At 38.2% G+C, this 21,918-nt stretch overlaps 1 protein-coding gene and 1 long non-coding RNA gene across 13 annotated transcripts in view; one reads left to right on the plus strand and one right to left on the minus strand.

Moving 5' to 3' along the window:
• The window catches only part of JAKMIP1 (janus kinase and microtubule interacting protein 1), a 228,824-nt gene that overhangs the window by 107,842 nt on the left and 99,064 nt on the right, over positions 1–21,918 (plus strand). For 5 of the 10 annotated variants that reach the window (XM_048302980.1, XM_048302982.1, XM_048302981.1 and 2 more), the window contains 6 exons: positions 2,200–2,301; positions 5,037–5,090; positions 6,058–6,123; positions 8,535–8,603; positions 11,768–11,845; positions 13,403–13,935. In XM_048302980.1, coding sequence (XP_048158937.1) covers positions 2,200–2,301; positions 5,037–5,090; positions 6,058–6,123; positions 8,535–8,603; positions 11,768–11,845; positions 13,403–13,897 — 864 coding nt within the window. In that variant the 3' untranslated portion in view covers positions 13,898–13,935. Of the gene's footprint in view, positions 1–2,199; positions 2,302–5,036; positions 5,091–6,057; positions 6,124–8,534; positions 8,604–11,767; positions 11,846–13,402; positions 13,936–16,030; positions 20,805–21,918 lie in introns of those variants that run through there. The other 5 variants (XM_048302987.1, XM_048302986.1, XM_048302989.1 and 2 more) reach the window with 4 other exon arrangements.
• Positions 5,191–21,409, minus strand: LOC125325709. Of its 3 annotated transcripts, XR_007203496.1 has the most exons (7): positions 21,174–21,409; positions 12,602–13,900; positions 12,024–12,085; positions 11,220–11,336; positions 9,112–9,266; positions 7,116–7,287; positions 5,191–6,495 (listed from the first exon to the last, which is right to left on the minus strand). It is a non-coding gene; the product is annotated as an uncharacterized LOC125325709 (long non-coding RNA). The 3 variants fall into 3 exon arrangements; XR_007203494.1 differs by lacking the exon at positions 12,024–12,085 and having other exon boundaries at positions 21,174–21,407; XR_007203495.1 differs by lacking the exons at positions 9,112–9,266; positions 12,024–12,085 and having other exon boundaries at positions 21,174–21,406.

The following is a 21,918-nucleotide window of genomic DNA, read 5'->3' on the forward strand; positions in this document are numbered from 1 at the left end:
GCTCATGTTGAATTTAGTAACACTAAAGTAGCTGTGTGTGATGCACAGTTGTCACATGGTTGTATTGCCTGATGACACATTGTTCAGTTTCAAAGATCACCAGCATTCGCAACACTGCTTAGAATAAACTCTTCAAGAAACCTGTCATTGTCACTCCTCCATTTTTATCACCCAGCACGTTTCACCAAATATCTTGGCATGTGTAACTTCTCTGATAAAGATGAAAATGTCATGTCTTCCTGTTATGTGGATGTTCTTTTTGTCTGACATTTCTTAATCTTTTTTTCATCCTTTATCAACCATATGTTTTGATGTCGTAGCACATTATATTCAAAATGATGAATTTAGACTATTAGAATTTCAGTAGATGTTCAGAAAAATAAATATGCTTTCTAATACATATCTTTATATTTTATTAAATAACTGTAAAGTAAAATATAGAACAATTTAGCATTTGAATTGGCAGTTGCACTAGAAACTGCTTCCTAAAGTGTGGGTGTTCTTCGAAGTAAAACTATCCAAAAAAGATTTCATAGGAAACTAACAAATATTCTTCAATACATCCTTCATGAATGTATTTTTCACATGGAAGAATCACATCAAAAAGAGCTCGGTGTGTCATGTCAAGTTTTGTCATGTGCCAAAGCTTAGAAAACTTCTTTCACAGAATAACAATGGAAGTATTTTTGTGTGATTGCAAGAAAAGACTTTTTCCTTAGTAGACAAGCATGTAGACACAAATGTGACTGACAATGCAATGCTTTAGGGAAACCATCAATTCTGGTAATCAGGACAGTATTTTTTAGAGCAGTTAAGTTATTTCAGTTGAAAATTAGGTAAAGTATAAAACACAATCATTTATTTATCAATTAAAGCAAGCAAGTTTAGGTGAGTTGAATGCAATAGCAACTGATGAATTTTTAACAGTATCTAAAATCCTAACTGAATTTTGATAAGAATTAAAGTTCTGGTTTTGGTTTACAACAGCTAAGTCATTATTTAAGCCCATTTCAGAATTAGACTCTTGATGTAAATATTATCTAAAATAAAACCTCTGAGGGGGAAAAATGCATAGACTATGGAGACTTTTTTTTTTCTCTCTACATTGTAGTTTCAAATTAGGTTTAAACTAGTTAATGAACAAGATTTGCCATGCTTTGTAACTTGCTTAAGTGAATGGATGCAGCCTGCCTGCTGTATCAATTAAAGCACCTCTTTTGTGATTTAGAAAATGGAGTGATACATGGATGGTCATAGGAACTAAAATATTTGTAGTAGTGCTCTCTCTCAGTGAGCAAATGAAAGCTCATGTTGCCACAGTGTCCCCTTGTAATATGGAGATGAAATCTGGTGTTTCTTGCTCATGTTCTCATGGCCAGAGAGAATTCAGAGTAAGACCCAGTGCCCTGGTTTCCCAGAGCCTTCAGTCCAGTCATTTTTCACAGGCACATTAATATTTAATTTAGGTAAAATTGCTTGTTTATTATTTTATGTTGTTTCTGCCTTCAGAATAAATAATAGGTTGGTATTTTGAAGAAATGCATGGAAGTCATGTACATGGACTAGATAAGTTTTAGATACACTATAGCTTTAGATAAAAGGAAGTTCATAATTTTTCGTTTTGGCACAAAGAACATCATAACTGTAGAACAGTGCTGCCTTTCAGCATATTCTGACATCCTGGGTTGTGCAGTGAATATGAATGGAGATTTTAAATGCTCTAATAGGAAGAGACTGTAGAATAAACAAGGAGCAGGCACGCAGGTTTAATTATAGTGAGAAAATCTTCAATAATACTATTTCATGATGGAGTTCAGGTTTTTTTTCTGCAGATTCTTCTTTCTGAATTGTTTTATTGTTCCATGAAAAAAAAAGTAGTTAAATAAGGTTATAATCAACATAAAAACCTGCAGAGTGTTTTAGGGCTGCAGTCAATTAGGGCCACTGTTGCAAGGGTTCTGCAGCTGGGGAGCATCAGGTAACTTTGCAAAAACTGTGTGCATGGAATCAGTTGGCAGCTAACACTATTTTTGTATTTAGCCAAAATTCTTCAAATATGGTAAAAGTAATAGGAAATACCATAGATTTGGAGTGGGAACAGGAATCTGCCTTTTTAATGTAGAAGTATGTTTTGTAAAGGTGGGGAATAAATGTCAATGTATAATCACAAATGTTGTTTCTAAACAAATCTTTCCTCAGGAGAGAGAACGAAGATCGCCAGCATTTAATCTTCATATAACCACCTTCCCTGAAAACAATGGAAGTGCACTTCAACTGTTCTGCCATCAGGAAGGAATAAAGGTATATGCAGAGCACTACAAACAGTTGGATGGCTAGGAACCTTTTTTGAATGACCAATCTAGTATCCAGACAAATGGTTTGACACTTGCAGGAAGAAAATGTGAAAAAATAAATTTAGTAAGAAAATATATTTTTATCTGGGGAAACGGTTTCATAAGAATATATTCTGGTCATCTGTCGGGAGTTCCTCAGTGAAACTGAAGGCTGGTCAATCAAGATAATTTACATTCGGTCTAGGGAGGAATGTGGATGTTGATGTGATTGTCAGGCTTGCTGCAGTACATGGTTTGTGATATTAAATGTCTTCATCTTAGTTCCAAAATACGACATTCAGTTCTTATTTTACATCCCAATTTAGTGAAACCTTTTGTTTGTTGAATGAATATGCTTAAGTTATTTGCCAAGGACGAGGGCCTTGAAGCACGAGTTGCCTGATCCAAAACTCATTCAGATAGGTGGAACTCTTGTAGAACAAGAACAAGATAAACATCAGAATCTCCCTTGATGAGCTTCTGATACAAGGAGGCAAGAATTACTCTTTTCACTCCTGTTCCCCCACAAACAGGCTATTTATGCAACTTGATTTTCATGCTAGTTCACTTAAGATTGAATTCAGACTTGTGTTGTCAGTAATGTTGCGCAACAGGCCAGGGTAACTTTTCTACAAGTAACTAAAGCATAATCTCAGAGCCACTCACTAGTGATTTATGGTCATATTTTTAGTTGTGCTTACAAGTCCTCTTATAGGAGGCTTGTTGCTATTCAGTTCTTTAATGAGCACAGTACGATCTCTAGAGGAAATAAACTGAAATTGTTGGCTGCATATATTTAGGAAGCTGCCTAGTTAAAGGATGATTCTCACCTAGAGATTTGGTTGGATACTTATCCCTCAAACCACACCAAGAGTCATCCATTAGCATATTACCTACAAATAGAGGCAGACCTGCTTTTAGCTTATCTGTTTTTCTAATCTGCATGTTGGCTGTAGCAGGTACAGTGTACCAGAATCCATAATTCCTATTTTTTTCCATTGTCATCTGGGATATGCTTTAACAGGTGGGTGCTTTTCAATCTGCCTTTCAGTTTGTTTACCTGAAAGGTGGGGCAGTCACCTAATATGGGCAGAGTGAAATAGTTGACCTTTTATCTGTTTTCAGTGTTTTTCAAAATTATTAGCCATCAGTAGCAATTGTAGATTCCAGCATGATGCAAAATCTGATTTGGTTTCTGATTCTTCCTTTATGTGTCATATGGAAATAAATTAATTAGAATGATTATTTCTGGCTCAATAGATGCAAGTACTTTCATGTCTTAGTAAATTCCATTCTTCCCTAGTGTTACTGGTGGGGTAAAGAAGTTAGCGGGTAGCATTTGGGAACACCCCTGAAGTTTTTGGGGAAGGAGGGAGGGAACTTCTCAGGATAGAACAACTTGAACACAACACATGGCCCTGTGCCATGTGGGCCTTTTCTAAGTGCTGAATATGAGTAGAAGTAGAGGCTGGCAGCATTTAACAAGGCTCTTTTGCTTTATGTATGTGTATTAAGCATTTTGGACTAACACAAATTGGTCTGTTCCCATGTTCTCAAGGCTTCCTGCCTTCAAATAGCATGGCTGCATACAAGCTGTCAGTGGAAATGGTCCCTGGTCCATGTTAACTTGCAGACCAAACTTGGGATAGTTCAGGAGAATGTGATTACTACTGGTTAAACAGTTCCATGACCCTTTCCAACAACTTTTTAAACTTAAATAGAGTTCTGGGGCAAAGGAGCGGACCCTGGAACAGTGTTAAATACAGACACCATGTGATTTTTATCAGGAAAAGGTTCTTCACCCAGAGTGTGGTTGGGCACTGGAACAGGCTCCCCAGCACAGTGGTCACAGCACCAAGCCTGACAGAGTTCAGTAAGTGTTTGGACACTGCTCTCAGGCATATGGTGTGACTCCTGGGGATGGTGATGTACAGGGCCAGGAGTTGGACTCAATGATCCTGATGCATCCCTTCCAACTCAGCATATTCTATGATCCTGTGATTCCATGAATTTATTCCTCTCTCTTTTGAATCAGAGGAGTGGTTTTCTGTATTTCAGTGGCTGAGCCTTAATAAGGATGGGCTGTTTGGTTAGTTATCTGAGAGCTGAGTGGCAGCAAAATGTGGCTTTCTAATCAGAAAGATGACTATGAGCTAATAATATTTGGAGGAGCATCTTCAGCCCACTGTGCACATTCCCTTCTGCCACTGTAAGGCTAATTTGAATCTCCACAGTTTTGTTTAACAAAGAAAATAAAAAGCAAGCCACCCAGCAAACCTTCTTAGCAATTATTTGTCATGCTCTCTGTCCTTTTAACTTCTGTAGCTTGATGTGGTTGATGCACCACTCCAAACAAACAAAAAAAAGTTTTTTAAGCCCTTTATCTTTACGACTTTTAAGCCTGTTTATCAGTTTTAATCTTTCCTCTATGCACATTAGCCAGATGATGTGTGAATGATACAGGGACATTCTGCCCTCGTGCACAGACATCCAGGTTGCTTGTCATAATTGAGAGTGATTTTTGGTTTTGTCTTTGAAAGTATCAGTAACCCTTTTGTAATTGTGATGCAAAACTAATGTTTCACTTATTTACATTTGAAGTCTTTTAGGATGCAGAAGTGGATAAAGGATATATAAAATGTAGCATACAAAAACTGTTTCTCACCTATTTCATAAAAAGTAAGTGTTGAACATCTTTTTCAGGACGTGAATATATCTGAGCTTATGAAGAAGCTAGATATTCTTGGAGATAATGGGGTAACAATTTTTTACTTTTAAATGTACCTTCAGTTTCATGGTTAATTTAAAGCATTTTTTTCCCCACAGCAAATACTGACATCCAAGACAATGCACAGGATGATTTTTATATGCCTGTATTTTTATGAAAAATATGAATGGTTAGGAAATGCTTTTACAACATGAAATATTTTAGTTAAACTGGTGGTTGTGCAAGGTGTATTTTTTTAAGGTAGGATTTGGTCTTGACTGAATGACATGGAAAAAAACTACTGTAATAGGCAAAGTGAAAAGATACAAACCAGAGGTCAAAGCCAGACCAAGTTGCTTGTGAATTATCCCTCCTGAGTAGTAATAGTAGCACCTTCTGCTGTGAAGGCTATCACGGCCAGGAGTGGATTTTCTGGGAGAAGGGCAAGGATAACTGTCTCCCCTTTTTCCTCTTTATTGCTAAATACAGTGTAAAATCTTGGTCGCATATTTGGGGCACAAACATCTGGGGAGCTGAGTCCAGATTATAGCTAGGTTTAACAGATTGATGTCTTTATAATACTACTTTAAAGTTCTAGATTTGCGTGTTATGTTGCAAGTCCTGTGGAGGTTTCTATGATACTTACTCTTCGCATTGTTTTCTTTAATTGGAAGTCTGAAGTGCATGAAGGGGAGATTCACTTGCTTAGTCCATTGAACTGGCAAAAATAGGAAAAGAATTGCAAAATCCCTGACTGAAACCACTTAATTTTCATTGAATGATCTGTTTCATTGAATGATCTGTTGAAAGTGTTGCGGGGCTGGTATGCTGAAATAGAGTAGAACTAAGCACCCTTGGTTTAACTTCCAATACTTTCAGTCATGGGATCCTATTTGGTTACGTCTATAATCCTAAATGTTATAACTGATCTATTTTTTAAAGTATGGTTAAAACTTGCTGCTTGTGTTAAAGGATGAATTTTTAATCCAATTTAAAATGCATCTTTTTGTGTTTTAGAATTTGAGAAATGAGGAGCAGGTTGCAATAATCCAAGCTGGGACTGTGCTTTCCCTCTGTGAAAAGGTAGAATTCAATAAATATTTTTCTCTGCTAAAAACTGACCATGTCTTCTAAGATACCTCATAACTTTTCCAGGGAAGCACGGCTTTTCTGTTCAGGTCATCTGAATTGGAGCATGTATTCATCCTTACATGAATGTTGGGATTGTGGTGTCTTGAGGTAAAGCCAAACTTAAGAAAGAAACCCAGTTTAAAAATAAAAACATGTTTTGGAAATATTCCCTTGGCATAAAATCCACTTAACACAAGAGACTTAATTCACAGAATTGCTGGTGTCCTCAGTGCTCTGGGAAGAGGTGTAAGGTGCCCATGGTCCCTCTTGGGCTCATTTTTGTGGATGACTGAAAAAGCTCACAGTAGTCAGTGGTCCTTTCCTCTGTAAATCAGTGGACATAGAGAAAAAAGTAGTTTGCACAAGATAAGTAATCAATCAGGTCACGCATTTCTGTATGGCTAGTTCTTTACGGCCAGAGAGTATTATCTGTATATGAATAAGGGTGACATTTAGAGCTAAGAAAGACTTGCATATTTCTCTGAAGAAGATCTGTGCATCCTTTTCATGTGTTTCTATTAAATCTTTCCTGATGTATTGTTGAAATTCAGAATCAGAGATTTTAAATAAAAATTTGAGCAATTTTAATAATTGCTTTAATTGATATAATTTTGATAATCTACTTACCTAAATACATTAAAGTAAATAATCTACATTAGCTAATTTAATAATCATTAATTTGAGTAATTGCTATAAGCAAAATAAAAATGGGGAAAAGAGCTAAAATCCCTATGGTTTTCACTGTGTTGTGGCATTAAAAGAGAAGGTGATGATTTTAGCACTTTACATCCAAAAAAGGAAAGTGGAAGAACCCTACTATAAAAGGCTAAGATATAGCATCCTAAAAACACATGGTTGTGTCTCCTGTGCCCCTTGGTTCCAGAAAGGCTAACAGGCGTAGAAAGATCAAAATAAACATTTCGTTTTGCGTATTGTTTGCATACCTTCAAAAAAATTGGACCTGTAATTTTTGCAAACAGCCCTTCACTTGATTGAGGGTAGCTGTGAGAGATGCTCAGGATTTCCCATTTCCATTGATTTCAAAGGTTCAGAATGCTCATGGTCTTGCTGAAAATCAGTGGTGAGGCTTTCCTTAGGAATATCTTCAGCTTGTCACTGTTGAAATGAAGAAAATGAAGATGGTGAAAATAGAATCTCTGGGCAATATGGTGTTCCTGTTAATTTTTTTCTGTAGAAAGCTAACCTGCTAAAGAGATAAAACAAATTTCTGTTTTCATTCATCAGTCTCTTAAAGTGGAAGGTTCAAAATGATGAAGTAATGAATTCACATTTTGTTTGTTTGTAAACGTCTATTTGAAATTTCCTATCCAGATCTTTAGGGAAAAAGCTAGTATGTCATTAATTCCTTTGAGTCTGAGCCCTAGTGAATTCACCAAAACACTAAATTAAAGGAGTTGATGTACAATGGTTACCAAAAGATTTAAAGCAGATATGAGTAGTCCAGTGTTAGTAAACAAGGTATTTGAGGAAAGGGATAATTACCAGTGGCAAAGCTGTGGTTGGTTTGAATGGGAGCTGGTGCTGCAAAAAGAAGAATTAGTCTAAAATCTGCTCTCTGTAAGCTAGTCATGGGCCCTTATTGTAGACCAATAGGGAAATGAATTGAAACAATTCAGAACTGACCATTCCCATCCATTCCAATGAACTTAAATTGAAACACTAATATAATCCTGGTGATGGTTAGTAATTAAGCAAGAACCTTGTATCCATGCATTTAGCTATTATGATGTGTAATTTTTACTTTTGGAATGCAATGGCTGTTGTTCATTCTGATTGTTTTGAATGTCACCATAATGATAAGGGATTCATAGTAGCAACAGGAGCTTCCACCTGTCTGTCTGTCTGTTTTATTTTTCCCTCTACATTACCAAAGTTTTACAAGGGAGCCTCTTCCCATAATGAGTGTGGCAAACCATGCAAAATTAAGTGCTGAGTTTTCTATCTTGTCTTTTGTTTAAATTGCCCTCTGGAAAAATGCAGGACTGGAGGCCTGAAGTCAGATGATGGTTTCACAAATCAGGCCAACAGGCATTTGAGTAAGAAACAATCAGGTTGATTTTGCATTCTTGACCCAAACCTATGTTGTTTCTTGAGCTTTACAGGGGAAAACCCCATTTAATTTACTGTAGGAAAGCAACCTCCACTCGTTAGTCTTCAGTGTGTCTCTGCAGTCCTCCATTCTGCCTGTGCTCTCACAACCTCTTTATTCATTCAGAGTGAATAGATAGCATGGGGAGGAGCATATGCCTGGAAGTGTTGGCAACAAACTTGCAAAATGTTTGGTAGAAACTTTTTCAAAAGTTCTGTTCCTTTTCTATTTTTTCCTCTTCACACTGCTGTAGTGGTTGAAACAGATAGAGGGAACAGAAGCTGCACTGACACAGAAGATGTTAGACCTGGAGAATGAAAAGGTAAGGAACAATAGCTAAAAGTATAATTCATTTAGCTAAAACTCATCTCAAGGGAATGTGTATATATTTCATCCCAGGCTGGTTTGCTGCCTTTCTCTGGTTAACGGAGATGGCTTCATGGTAAAATCAGCAAGTGGTTTCTAGAATAATCTGTTGCTTGTATTCTTTGGGGTGAGACGGAACTTCCAAATCTATATAGAATGAAAATAGCAAAATATATACAGATTAGGGCACAAAGGTGTAACTGCAGAGCACATTAACCAAACAGTGTGAAACTGTCTTTGTGCTTTCTTTGTGTATTAATTTTTTGGGCAGCAGCAGCATCTTTTTAGTCTTGGGGTCATGCTAGTAGAATTGGCAAGGGTATTTCTTTGCTCTCTGGTACTCAGCTTCTGGACAAGCTGTCAAGACCTCTTACTCCAGTTGACCTTTCTTGCCCCCTGGTCTTCGTGCCTAAAGACAGAATGTTTTCTCAAAAACGTTCTTCTCTCTTGAAGAACAAACTGACCTTATTTTTCCACGTTGAACAATTTTAGAAGGAGTGCTTGGTTTTACTGTTTTACCATGCATGCTGTGCTTCACATCTTCAAATGGCTTTCCAAACGCTGATTAATCCTCACCACACCTTTTACAGGTAGATAAATAAGCAGCATTGCATTCATCCTAAAGAATAGGACAATGAGACAGGGAGGTTAAGTGATTTGCCCAGGGCCACTGAAGAAGTGTGTGTTTGAGCCACAAACAAAAAGAGAAGTGCTCAGACTGTGTTCTCTGTTGAGTGTAACCTGTCATACTGATTGTACTTTAACATAGATAAGATACTTTCCATGTGTAGTATTTCTTTATTTTTAACTCTTGTTTTGGAAAAATACAAAGGCTTGGGGAAAGGAAAGTGCCCACAAATACTAGATTCTTTTGTAAAAAGCACTGGAAAAAAAATAGGGTGTTTATGACTTGATATGTTATCTTCCCCCTTATTATCTGTGATGTTTTCAAGCCTTACTGAGGACAGCCCTTGCATCTATTTGTTTAGCACAGCAATCTGGGAATCTGCATCCCTAATGATTGACTCAATGAGTTGCAAAATTATATTCTAGCATGAGACTTTTAGAAAGACGGCACTGGTTTAGTCATCCTTGAAACGCATGTTGAGAGTCTGAGGTCCTATTCTTGTTTCCTTCCCTTTTGCTTTCTGTGGGCAGCTTTTACTATCCCTTTTGGAGACGTAACATGATCAGGGCAACAGCATTGCTATTCTGGGGTCTGGTGGTAGCTCTGACCCACTTTATAGTCTCAGACAAATCAATCTACCTCTGTGGTGTCAGACACCTGTAAGAAAGTCAGGACCAGGCCTGTCCTTTGCTGTGCAGTCACAGTGCATGGTGGTGTTTCATCCTGTACCTCAGCCTTGCAGTTTCTGTAACCCATCCATGTCAGAAAACATGCCACCTGGGTAGTCAAGGTGGGATTCAGCTGCATAAACATGGTGTCTAATGCCATATCACATTCTCCAGAGTTCTGAACTCAGAGTTCTGAACTCAGAGTTCTGGAGATGTCCACAAAGGGCTGAGAAATAGGTCCTACAGGACTTGTTGGAGGCCCTTTCCCTTCAGGACCAGTAGCATATTTAGAATATGTTGGAGCAGCAGATTCTGAAATGGCTATCATAGCAATAGATACCTATCTGTTGTCAACCAAATTCCAGCCCCAAGATCACGGCCTGACTTAAACTTTGTGTTTGCCTTCAGTACTAATGAATAGGTAATTAAAAGAACTCCAAGTTTACAAAATAAATTAATAATAAATATTATACTTCTTATACAGAGAACAAGTAGCACCTTGTTCCCCTGAATTGTCTAATACTGGTCTTACATGTTGCTACAGTCACCAGTTCTACACTGAAAACTGACAGAAAAGTTGTCAGAAGTCCACATATATGTCTGAAGGCAAAATTTGGCCGAATAAGTGACTTTGAGGCAATCCCATATCCAGTAAAACTAACCAGAACAGCAATGTTTGAATTTTTTAATACTGTTAATAAAAGCTGCAATTAGTGATCTTAAGAACCCTATGTATTTAATTTGGCATTTATTCTATAGGTTGAGGAAATGCAAAAGTTTGTTGATTAGAAGAAAGAATGATGGAAAATATTAAATGCAGTCTAAGAGCTTTTCTGCTTTCTGGTCTAGTACTAATTCTTTTGGGTGTGAAAACCTGTTTTGAAAGAAAAGCTAATTAAATTAAGTAACTATTTTATGTTCTATGTACTATCATGGAACCTGGTCTAGGGGAAGGTGTCCCTGCCCATGGCGGGGGGGTTGGATCTAAATAATCTTTGGGGTCCCTTCCAACCCAAACCATTCTATGATTCAAAACACTCTAAAAGCTTGATTAATCAGACAACCATTTGAATGTCCACTACTTGCTTGAAACATCATGTTTTGGATACTGAGTTCCGCTGAAATCCCAGTCTGTGGGGTTTATATATAATAACTGTGAAAGCTGAGGAGTTTGATTTTTAAGAACAAAAGTAAACAATCCCTGTAAATCTTTGGTATTTTGAAAACTTCTCCAGCTCTTCAGCTAGTCACTCAACCTCTCTGGGCATCACTTCACCTGTTTGGCCTTCTGCCTGCACAAGCTGAGGACCAAGTTGTTACTTCAGCTCCAGTAACACGTCACGGGATGGTGCTGCAGAATCCAGCTGTGGCCCTGCCTGTTCGGGTTTCCTCCCTAGAAGAACAGATCAGACAACAGAAATTAGGGCTTTCCCCATGCAAGGGGGATGCATGGGATATTTTCATAAAGTGCCCTCTCTTGTGTTTCTCTTTTCCCTCCCTTGGCCTGCCCTGTGCAAGTTACAGCTATTGGACCAATGCATGTACATCACCTTTTGCTGCTTTGTGCACTTCTATCAGGTCCAGGCAGGTTTGTACTCTGGTGTAGAGGTCAATGCTTTCTAGGTACTTGTTAATGTGATACACATATTTGAAGTGTTAATATTGTAAATTCGGTATTCCAAATATCATTAAGATGAACATGGTCATTTGCTGTAGGTTTTCTTTTGCTTTCAAGTGGAAAGCTTGCATAAAAATGATGGCATTTATGATTCTTTATGAATTAGGATAAAGAACAAACGCTCCCTTGTTTTTATTATTGCTCAGGACCTGTTCAGTAAACAGAAGGGTTATTTAGAGGAAGAACTCGACTACAGGAAGCAAGCTCTGGACCAGGCATACATGGTAGGAAAAGAACAGTCATTAAACTTTCTGTTCGAACAGATTTGATAAAATGCAGGTTTGGTTTTTTCCTTTTAATTACAAATAGGGCTCTTTTTTACCTTATATTTATTTTTTTCTGCCAGACAAGAAATCAACTATTTCTTAAACAAAAATTTAGGAAATGGATTGTAGTACTTACAAGTGTAACATTTTTGCATTGCATTTTTTATTCTGTGAGATGCAAACATTGTGTTGATACATCTGGAATGGGAAAAGCTGGTTTATGTATGAACAAAACCATGACTGGTAAAATACATCAGAAATTACTTCAGAACTTTTCCAGTATTTTTTTCCTGAAGCATTTGTAAGTATTACTGCTGCTAACCTATCTTAAATCAGGAACGCCTGTTCTTCCTATGCGATTCCTTCCTGTGCAATCCTATCCAACCTTACCCTTCCTGGTTTTCAAAAGGTAACCTGCGACCCTGCCTTTTCTCAGGATAAACAACAGCTAGGAATTACCCAGGAATTGGTAAAACTGCACACACAACTTTGCTAATAGTGAGACTTCGGGAAATGGCCTGAAGCACTATTTATACATTGTAAATGTTTCTTATGTGGAAAATGCTTTCAGAGAAGAAGCAAGGTCTAGTGCTCAGAGCCGGTAACAGAGATAAAAACAAGCAGGCACTATTTCTAGCACTGTGACCTTGGGCAAGCCATTTAACCTCTCTGTGCAGCTGTTTATGCATCACTAATATGGATGGAATTACCTACCTCACAAAGGTGTTATGAGGGCCAAAGGGATGTGGTCAGATGCTCTTGATCCAAATATTGTTAGTCCGGATGCTGGTTTTTGATAGGATCATACTAAACCCAGTAATCAGGGAAACACTGCCATGATTCTGTTCTTTTGGGAGTATAGTTCCCCGTGTGAATGTGAAGTTCTCCTGTGTTCTCTGCTTTTCAAAGTACTCCAGTTTTGGTCAGTACATGAGGATCATGTTAGGAATCTGGCAGGCAGCAGGAGACGGATGAGGGATTAGTGTATACCAGTGTTCCTCCCTTCATTGCTTATGGCAAATTGGAACTAAGCCTAGTCAGTACATAGACTGTGAGCCGTGTGTGTCAGGTCAGTAGGACCAGAGAGAGGGAAAGCAAGATTTCTGTTCACTGTTTTTCCTTTGGTTTTTTTATTTTATAGGATGGTTTAACAATTCAGTTGCAGTAGAAGGAAATCTGTTTTAATTAAATTTGTAATGTTCAGCATCAGGATTTGGAGTTCTATCAGGTATTGAATGCAGACTTATCTTCTGAATCTTTCTTAAATGGAAGAATCAATCATTTGGTAGAACAGGACCCATCTCCCGGGTGTCAATCCATGCCGGGAGGATGCGTGCACTCTGTGTGGAATGCTTCTCACTGCTCACGCTTGCTGCTTTCTGTCTACCTGTCTGTGTCCATCCTGCCCTCCTGCCTTAGCCTTTGCTTGCCAGCCTTCTCCTCTAGCTGTTGGTGGGTCGTTTGCTTGCTGGATTCAAACGTCAGCCTGTCTGTGTGTGATTTGGGTTGCACTAGAAAATCCAGGAGCTGGAAGCCACCCTGTATAATGCCCTGCAGCAGGACCCAGGCAGGCGGGCAAGCGAGTCGCTGACGGAAGCCCAGCGGGAGGATTTGCGAGCGGCGGTGGAGAAGGTGCGGCGGCAGATCCTGAGGCAGAGCCGTGAGTTTGACAGCCAGATCTTGCACGAGCGGATGGAGCTGCTGCAGCAGGCCCAGCAGGTAATCCCGGTTCTCTCTCCTCCCCCTTGGTGTTGGTGTTACCTCTGTGGTTGCCGCCACTGCCCGTATGACAGCATCGCTTCACCCTCACCTCGTGGAGTTCTGTTCAGTCTGGTCTCTGTACAGCTCCCGTGCCAAGGAGCCGTGTGGTGTCAGGACCTGGTTGCGCTGGGCATGGTGCACACAGAACAAGTCACTGTCTCACCACAAGGTCCTGTTGCACAACCTTTCATGTGTGAGCAACCACACAGTCTTCCACAGGACTCCAAGGGGAGCTTGTTGCAAGTTTAAGGCCTAAATTAGAAAAAGTCAGAATGGAAGGTTATTAGAGTGTAACACTGTGGAAGGAGGAAGGGAAGAAACAGTCGTTACAGGAGTCCAAGTTTTTTATTTTTTCCCCCTTTTTATTTATTTTAGCTATTTATGAACTCTTTTAAATAAAATAAAAACGATGAAGTCCCAGGAAATCTTTTAGGAGGCCATTTACGAGCTTTCACACCTTTAAATTCATTCAGAAAAGCCTCGTCTGTCCAAACTGCTTTCTTAAGCACAATTTTTGACAGCTTGAATTTGGCAAGGTCCTGGCCTATAGAGGTGTGATAATTATTTAGTATTGGTGGCATTGCTAGTGTTTCTGTGCAAATAGTCAGTGAAAGAAGAGAGCTGCATGTCTCAGGGTGTTAATTACTACAGCAGAAATAATTGTTTCCAAGGATTTTGGTTCTCCTTCATAGTAGACTCTGGAAGTTGCAGGCAGATGTCTTAGAACTTGAGTACTGCATGGCTACTTTCTGTGCAAGTCTGAAATCACATACTGTAAATGCTATGCAGATGTGTCCAGAACACTGTTGCTATTTCAGGTGCCTGACTAAGGTGCTGGGGCAAGAACTGCTTTTAGTTTAGTCCAAGCCTCTCTCTGTTCAGGTTGGCTTTGTAGATGAATATAGAGGAAACTGATGTAATGTGACCCAACACTGTTGTGATCATCTCCTGTCATCCTGCAATGGTGGGAAGTGCTTATGGTGGCAGTGAGCTCTGAGCTGCAGGAAGTCTTCTGTCTCTACTCCTTGACTCTGTTCCATTGGTTTGGAATGTGTAACATTGAGAGCAGGAGATGAACTTGTTTAATGACCTATTTTTAGTCATCAGCGATGGTGCACAGAAAACTGGAGAAGGTAGGTACCAGCTGGCACTAAAAGTGTCAGAAAGAGACAGTAGAGTAAATATATTAAATTTGGTAAATAAGGATGGAGCCAGATGCTATTAGTTTAATATTATTAGTGTAGCTGAAAATTAGTGAGAATGGAGTTTTTTGCTAGCCTCTTATGCAGTCCAATTTCCCAGCCAGACTGTTGGTGTTTTACTCAGAACAATAACACAGTGCTTTTCAGTTGGGTAAATATTGTTTGTCAATGACATTTAATGGGTATGAATGACATTGTTTGTTGAGTAATGCCTCACCTAAATAATTGACAATTTCAGATTTTAACATCAGACTAGATATAGGTTGGTCCTTTGCTTTCACCAGGAATGTGGTTTGACACTGTTTGAAGGACTGCTATTGGATAGAGCCTTTTTGTGGCCCTTGTTAGAGTATATTTTCAGGGGACCTGGGCAGAGCTTCTAAGTTGAGCTCATGTAACAGTGGCAAATAGAAAGGAAAAAATAGGAGTAGATTTGTAAAGTGAAACAGTTGTTCCAGAGGACTAAAAATCCATATTTTGTACATATCTGGGATTTAATTTAGATTTTGTTCCAATTTATTCCATGGCCTGCTTGCTATCAATTAGAGCACTTTATATGCACATCTGGAGCACATCTTTTAGTCCAGTTCATGTATTCACAGACTGCTTCACAACATAAGGTTGAATATGATGAGTGCCTAGGAAAACAAAAATGCTAGCATAAACATAGCTTCGTTAGCCATGGATGTTTATGTACCTGTCTCCAGATCCATTTTATAGCATGCCATTAGAGTTTTGTGTTGTGCCCATCTCATTAGACATGCTAGTGTTACAGCCCTGCAGGACATGTTAAACTGAATTCCACTGCTTAATAAGCAGCTAAGTATTTTAGTCATCTATTTTTAACACACACACATACATGCCCGCTCCCCACACACATACCCTATTAAACAGGGAAAACAAAGGCAAAGATGCTAGTTAATTTGCCTGGTATATTGGAGGGCTAATTCTCACTGGATTACTGTCATCTCACTAGCAAATGACAGAAGCTGAATGTTACACAAATGAAACCATATTTGTGCTGGCAGAATCCTAATGAATGGATAAAGCTGCACTAAGTACATCCCTTTCCTCATATATTTATGTCCGGGAGAAGTTTTGCTGACATTGTGACATCAGCAAACACCCATTGCACTTTGTTCTGGCAAAACTGTGGTCTAGACCTGGTCGTATTTTACAGTCTGCAGTGCCTCTACAGTGTGTGCAACACTTCTTCTTCCTCTGCTGGAGTGGAGGTTACAGAGAATGACAGGACAACAGGATGGACTTGCAAGGCTTCATACAGAGTCTCCTTTCTGCAAACACTTTCAAACTTCCCCTGAAACGGAAACCATGTACTAAAGACTCCAAATTCTATGAAACTTGGGAAGTTCAATCACTTCTAGAAGGCCTGTTTCTTTGCTTCCATTACCTTCTGGTCTGCCTGATGCAAGGGCTTCAAAAGAGCAACTCTGCTTATATGGCAGGCTGGCAACAATCTTCTCAGAGTTTCTTTTCAGAGTTTCTGTATCAGACACAGAGTGGGGGTTCAAGGAGATCTGATGATGATGAAGGAGTTCTCACCTTCTGCCTGTAAATGCTCCTGACCATACATGCAGGGTGCAGAAGTGGTAAGGCATGTGGTGAATGCTGTAGGTCGGTATGCAGGGTTTCATTATAGATTAATTGCTTCATGCAGGGACTTTGAGGATTTAGCTTGTGAGGTGCTGGTTTTACAGGGCTGGTAAATGTCCTTCCCGGGGAATGACTGTCTGGAAGGGACAGGGATGGGCATAAGGAAATGGGTAAATTGTTGCCCAGGTGTGAGCTTGTGCTGCTTTATGTGTTCTTCTTTGTCCAGATACAAAGCTTGAGTTCTTAGCCACTGGGTATTAACTTTGTTCCAGTGAAATAAATATATTTTAGGATGTTAGGCTCTGTATTACATTGGTAGATCTGTTCTTCTTGGGCGTATATAGCCTTACATCATTATTGTTAATTAGTGTATAAATGGAACCATTCATGTATACCCATTGTTCATTAAGGAAACCAGGCCTCTGTGGAGCCAAATTAGACAGACTGTGAGATTAGATCTGCTTGCTAAGGCACACAACACTTTTATTAAACCCAGAGTGCAACATGCAGGTCTGGGGGACAGATCCTCAGCTGAAGCATGTTGGCAGTACTCCCTTTAAGTCAGAGAGAGTGCTCTGATTTACACCATCCTCTCTGTTTGGAGGAGGTAAAACATGTTAATTAAAAATCTGTCATGAGCAGCTTGTGATATTTGCTTCCAGCAACAGGGCATGTGCAGTTCAACCGCCACTCCTGCGGATATTGCCATCAAAAAAGTCTCATTGTGCTACACTGCTATTACAACCTTTTGTAAATCAGTGTCTGGTTTATTTTTAGCAGGACTTCATTTAAAAGTAACAAGTGTGCTCTAGTCAGTGCAGTGGCATGACTTCTGTGCTTTTTTTGAAAATATGAAGGTCATTAGCAGTCTCTGTTGAGAAGGGTTATTTTTTATGTATATATTTAAAGTCATTTCTAGAGGGAGAGAAAAATGTGTTGTGTAGCTATAAAATCCATCTCTGGGAAAAGAGAGAACAGAGAAATACGAAGTGTTTCTGAAGTAGTGGTGTCAGCTTCCTAATTAAGCAAACTCAAAAAACAAAAAAACAAACACCAAAATGCCCCAAATAAAAATAACAACAGCAGCCCAAAAAATACTAATACAGAAAATCCACACAGCATCATGGTTAGTTCACCTTAATATATTGTAATCATCTTGTCTTCTAAGACTTGTAAATATTTAAATGTCAATTACACCTTATATAAATCAAACAAAACCCAAAATACATTCCTGTTGGTTTTACTGTAGCTGCTTCTGGAGTATGAAACTGGGGAAATTCATCAGGAGCAGGCTTTAAATTAGGATTGATTTATTCAAATTGCACTGTTGGCAGTATTCAAACATGAAGAAAATCTATAATAGAAATATAATTTATTCTGATTTCATCTGAAGTTATTTTAAATCCAAAAAGAAGATAGAAAATCTTTGAAGGATAACAGATTGGCACACAGTTCCAAAAATGGTTGCTGCCAGTCAGAAGGTATATGAAAGACAGATTTTATTAATGTAGTCCAATAATTTCCCAGAGCAGTCTTACCTTTGTATAAAATTGTAAAAAAAAAATAAAAATAAAAGATATGTTAGTTCATTGTGTCATCAAAAAGTGTGAAACGTTTTTTTTTCCCTAAGTTGCACTGTAGTACCATACTAAACTGAGTGTTTTATTCTAACTTGAGTTAGAATGTTCTTGTGTGAAGCTCAGTTTTACAGAGTAAAAGAAATCATTTCTTCTAGACCTGAATATAAGACATCTATGGACTTCTGAAGTCGTCCAATTCCAGCTTTAAATAGTTGGAATATAGCTGTAAAAATTTTAACTATGGTTTCTTGAAGCTAGGGCATCTACTCCCATGACCAGATTGTATTATTCATCAGTAATAAGAGCAGAAATTACCACTTTATTTGCATGTTTTACTAGAAGAAGGCAAAGCTTTAGGACAGAGCAAGTACTGGCCTCCATGTGTCACTGCCATAGAGAAGGATTCACTGTGGGTGCGATGCCTTGGGCACTGCTTTTCATGGACACTGAGGAAAAGTCAGAAGCATCGATGTCTTTTTTTATCCTGAAATGTCAAAATATCCCTTGAAACTGAGAAACAACAAACTAATTTTCTTCACTAAGTTTCTTAGTTCTTTTTCTGACCAGCAGGTTTTTTCTGAGGGCACAGTTCTTCTGGCTTAAGGGCCAAACAAAGCTATGGCAAGTGCCATTGCTCCATGAGTTCTTCCTGCTCTTTTGTATATGGACAACTTTTCCATATACAAGGAGAGTAGCTTGTGTGCAACCATAGGGTTGGATGTCACCATATCTATATGGTCATATTGGCTCAGCCATTTATAACATATATTTGTTTGGGGAGGGGGGCTGTTGGTGTTTGTTTCTCACCCAAGGAGAATTATTAAGGCTTAATGGTTGACTGGGAAGGCTTTTGGGGGAGGGAGACAGGGAGGGAGGATGCTGTGCTCAGTGTACCTCACTGATAGGCATAAGAAGGTGTTGTCTTAAATCTGCCCTCTTTGGCACAATGCTTTGTGACAGAGAACACAAGTTAAAGACAACTCCTCCTCTGCCATGTTGCCTTGTGCCAGAGAGCCTGGCTCAGTCAAAAACTCACAGCTGTGTCACACAGTTTAGAAATCAGGTAGAAGTGTTACTATGAACCTTCCTCTAATAATAATTGGGGAGGCTCAGATTATTTTTCCTCTGAATCTACATAGATTTAATGGTGTAATGTTTTTATTTTGAATCTGAAGTGTTAAGGTGGTGGCTGTTTGCATACAATAGGAGGAGGGGTACATAGAGCAACCACTGATTTTTCTTTTTTTTTTTTTTTGCAGTTACTGATGCTTGCTTAGTATTAATGTTCTGTACTTTTTTGTTCAAAGCGTAATAGATTACTGTTGATAATGCAATTTTTGTATTCATGAATCACTCTTAAAAGCATCTGATACCACAGCTGTATAACTGTCATCAATATTCATCAAGGCCATCATGACTAGGCTAATCATGGTTGACCTGTGATATTGATTTGCCATGCAGGAGTGAACATGGAGTCTTTCACGGCATTATTGCTGCTATAATGACAATATCACAATAAACTTCTGTAATTTCCCACAGCTGACATGCATGGCAGATGAGAGTTAATTTTAGTAATTCCTGTATGTTCATCTTACAGTGTTTTCTTGTGTACGTTTTCTTTATAAAGTCTTCAACTGTGTCTGCTCTGCATATTGCCTTAATAATGCTACTTGTCTGAATAAGTCATGATAGCAGTACTGCTGTAATACCTAAAAAATGTATCTGAAAGGTCTGCTCTCTTTGTCCTAAACAAGGAATGATTGAGGTTCTACTCAAAGTAAGAGCAACTCTGTGCCTTGCAATAATATTAGCATCAAGAAAACTCTATCTGAAATTTGAATGCTGAAATCCTCTCATCTGAAATCCTGTTTCTTAGAAAAAGCCAGTGGGAGCTGAGGAAAGGCAAGCCTAAAAAAGAAAGTGTGTGAAGTTTGTTACAGAAATTAAGGATAAGTGTGTTTTCATATGCACAATGCATACATATATCATTATAATTACCTACATGGGAATTTGCTATTTAAATATCTGAATGTAAAATAATCTAAATTTAATTATAAATAAATATTACATTATGCTTCTGGTTTTGTTTTTTTTCTGCCTGATAATGTGTCTAGGCTGTCACAGAGTCAGTTTTAAGATGTTGAATGTGTTTTGTCTTCTCAGCTCACATAGACTTAGCATAGCCATTCTATGTAAATATAAATATAGTATGGCTTAAATTAGTTTTTCCCTAATTAAAAGCAATAGGACTGTTGGTATTCTTCTATTAGATATCAATTTATGTTGTTGCATAAATTAAAAGATTCTCAGTGTTAAAAAAGATGAATCAAATTTACTAATAAATACTACATACATATAGTAATTTGTATCAGATCATAACAGTTATTTGGGGCTGAGTGCATTTATAAAATTCACTGGTTTACTACTACAAATATGACTAAATACATATGCTGAGAAATGCATCAGTGCAGCTGCTAAAAGGTTCATTCTCCTCAGAAGGTCAAATAAAGAAACTAAAAATGCATAATAAAGATCAAAAAGAACAATTCTCCTACGTCAGTACCTATTAATTGGATATAATGGTTGAGACTTCAGAACACAGAAAAGAATGAAATTTTTACCTGCTGTGCAAACAAAAATCATGATGAGAACCAGAGGGGTACAGTATTATCCAAAATGATCTATTATTATCATAGTCAACTGGCTGAAATGTACATTAAGTTTTTATTCATAAAATAAAATAAGATGTCAACAAAACCAGCTTAAGCTGATGCTGTTGCAGTGGCATTTTTTTTTCCTTATGACCATTATGCAAAATCACATTCTAGGAATATGGGATTAAAGGGAACATTTGGATTTCTGAATAAACACCCCTTCCAGTAGCAGATCCAAGAGCTTCGGTAATGCATATGACAATTGCCTATGCAAATTGTATTGTTAAAACACGACAGGCTTTTAAACAGCTGTTAAAATGCATTAGATTTCAAAAAGCCCAAGAAAATAATGTGTTTATCCATCACTTTAGTGATTTGAATAATAGCTAAAGGCAAGTCAGTTTATATTCATCTTAGTTTAAATTTATACATGTAACACAGTTATGCTGTTCACACTACTAAAGATCCTACATACCTGTGTCTTAACAGTGATGAGAATCTTCTTAAAATAATGATATAATGAAGCAATATTGATTCTTCCCTCTGTCAGATTGTTAAAATATTCCCCATGCTAAATTTTGCTGCAGAATGAGGTACTTTCTTGATCATAAGATGGCTTCAGAGATTCAAAACATGGTTCATGTCAGATATAGTCTGTCCACAGTGCCTGTCCTGTGAATGTACATTAACCTGAACCTTTCCAACATTTCAGGGCCAGGCTCTAAGCAGCTTAGCAAATCCTTCTTTGTCTGCTTTGTGCTAAAATTATCAAATTGTTTTCTTGGATTTGCTGGTGAATGTAAATCCAATAAGAGCGTGTCACAGGAACTGTTAAGGTGATTTCTAACACCCCTGATTAGTACATTCCTGTGTTTTCATGAGTACAGTAGCATGGCAGAGAGCATATTTTGCAGCTAGATGAATTGATCTGCATGGTGTTGCTGTCTGTAAAACAGTACATTCATATGGATGGACTCTTTACTTACTTATTTAGGGAACAGGAACATCAGTTCTACAGTTTGACACCTAAATGAAGGATTATGTGGTCATCATTGTCTGAAAGATGACATTTGTCACAGAAGTTCTTTTCCTGATAGATTTTTCCCCATTTTCCAAAGCTCCTTGAGGATTTGAAGCCATCCAAGATGTTGGTTCAGGACAGTGAATGTCTGACTAGTGCTGTGGGTGAATTGGAGAGAACAGAAGGCTTAGATTAAGAA

The sequence above is a fragment of the Corvus hawaiiensis genome, chromosome 5 (assembly GCF_020740725.1).
Source record: "Corvus hawaiiensis isolate bCorHaw1 chromosome 5, bCorHaw1.pri.cur, whole genome shotgun sequence".
Taxonomy (NCBI): domain Eukaryota; kingdom Metazoa; phylum Chordata; class Aves; order Passeriformes; family Corvidae; genus Corvus; species Corvus hawaiiensis.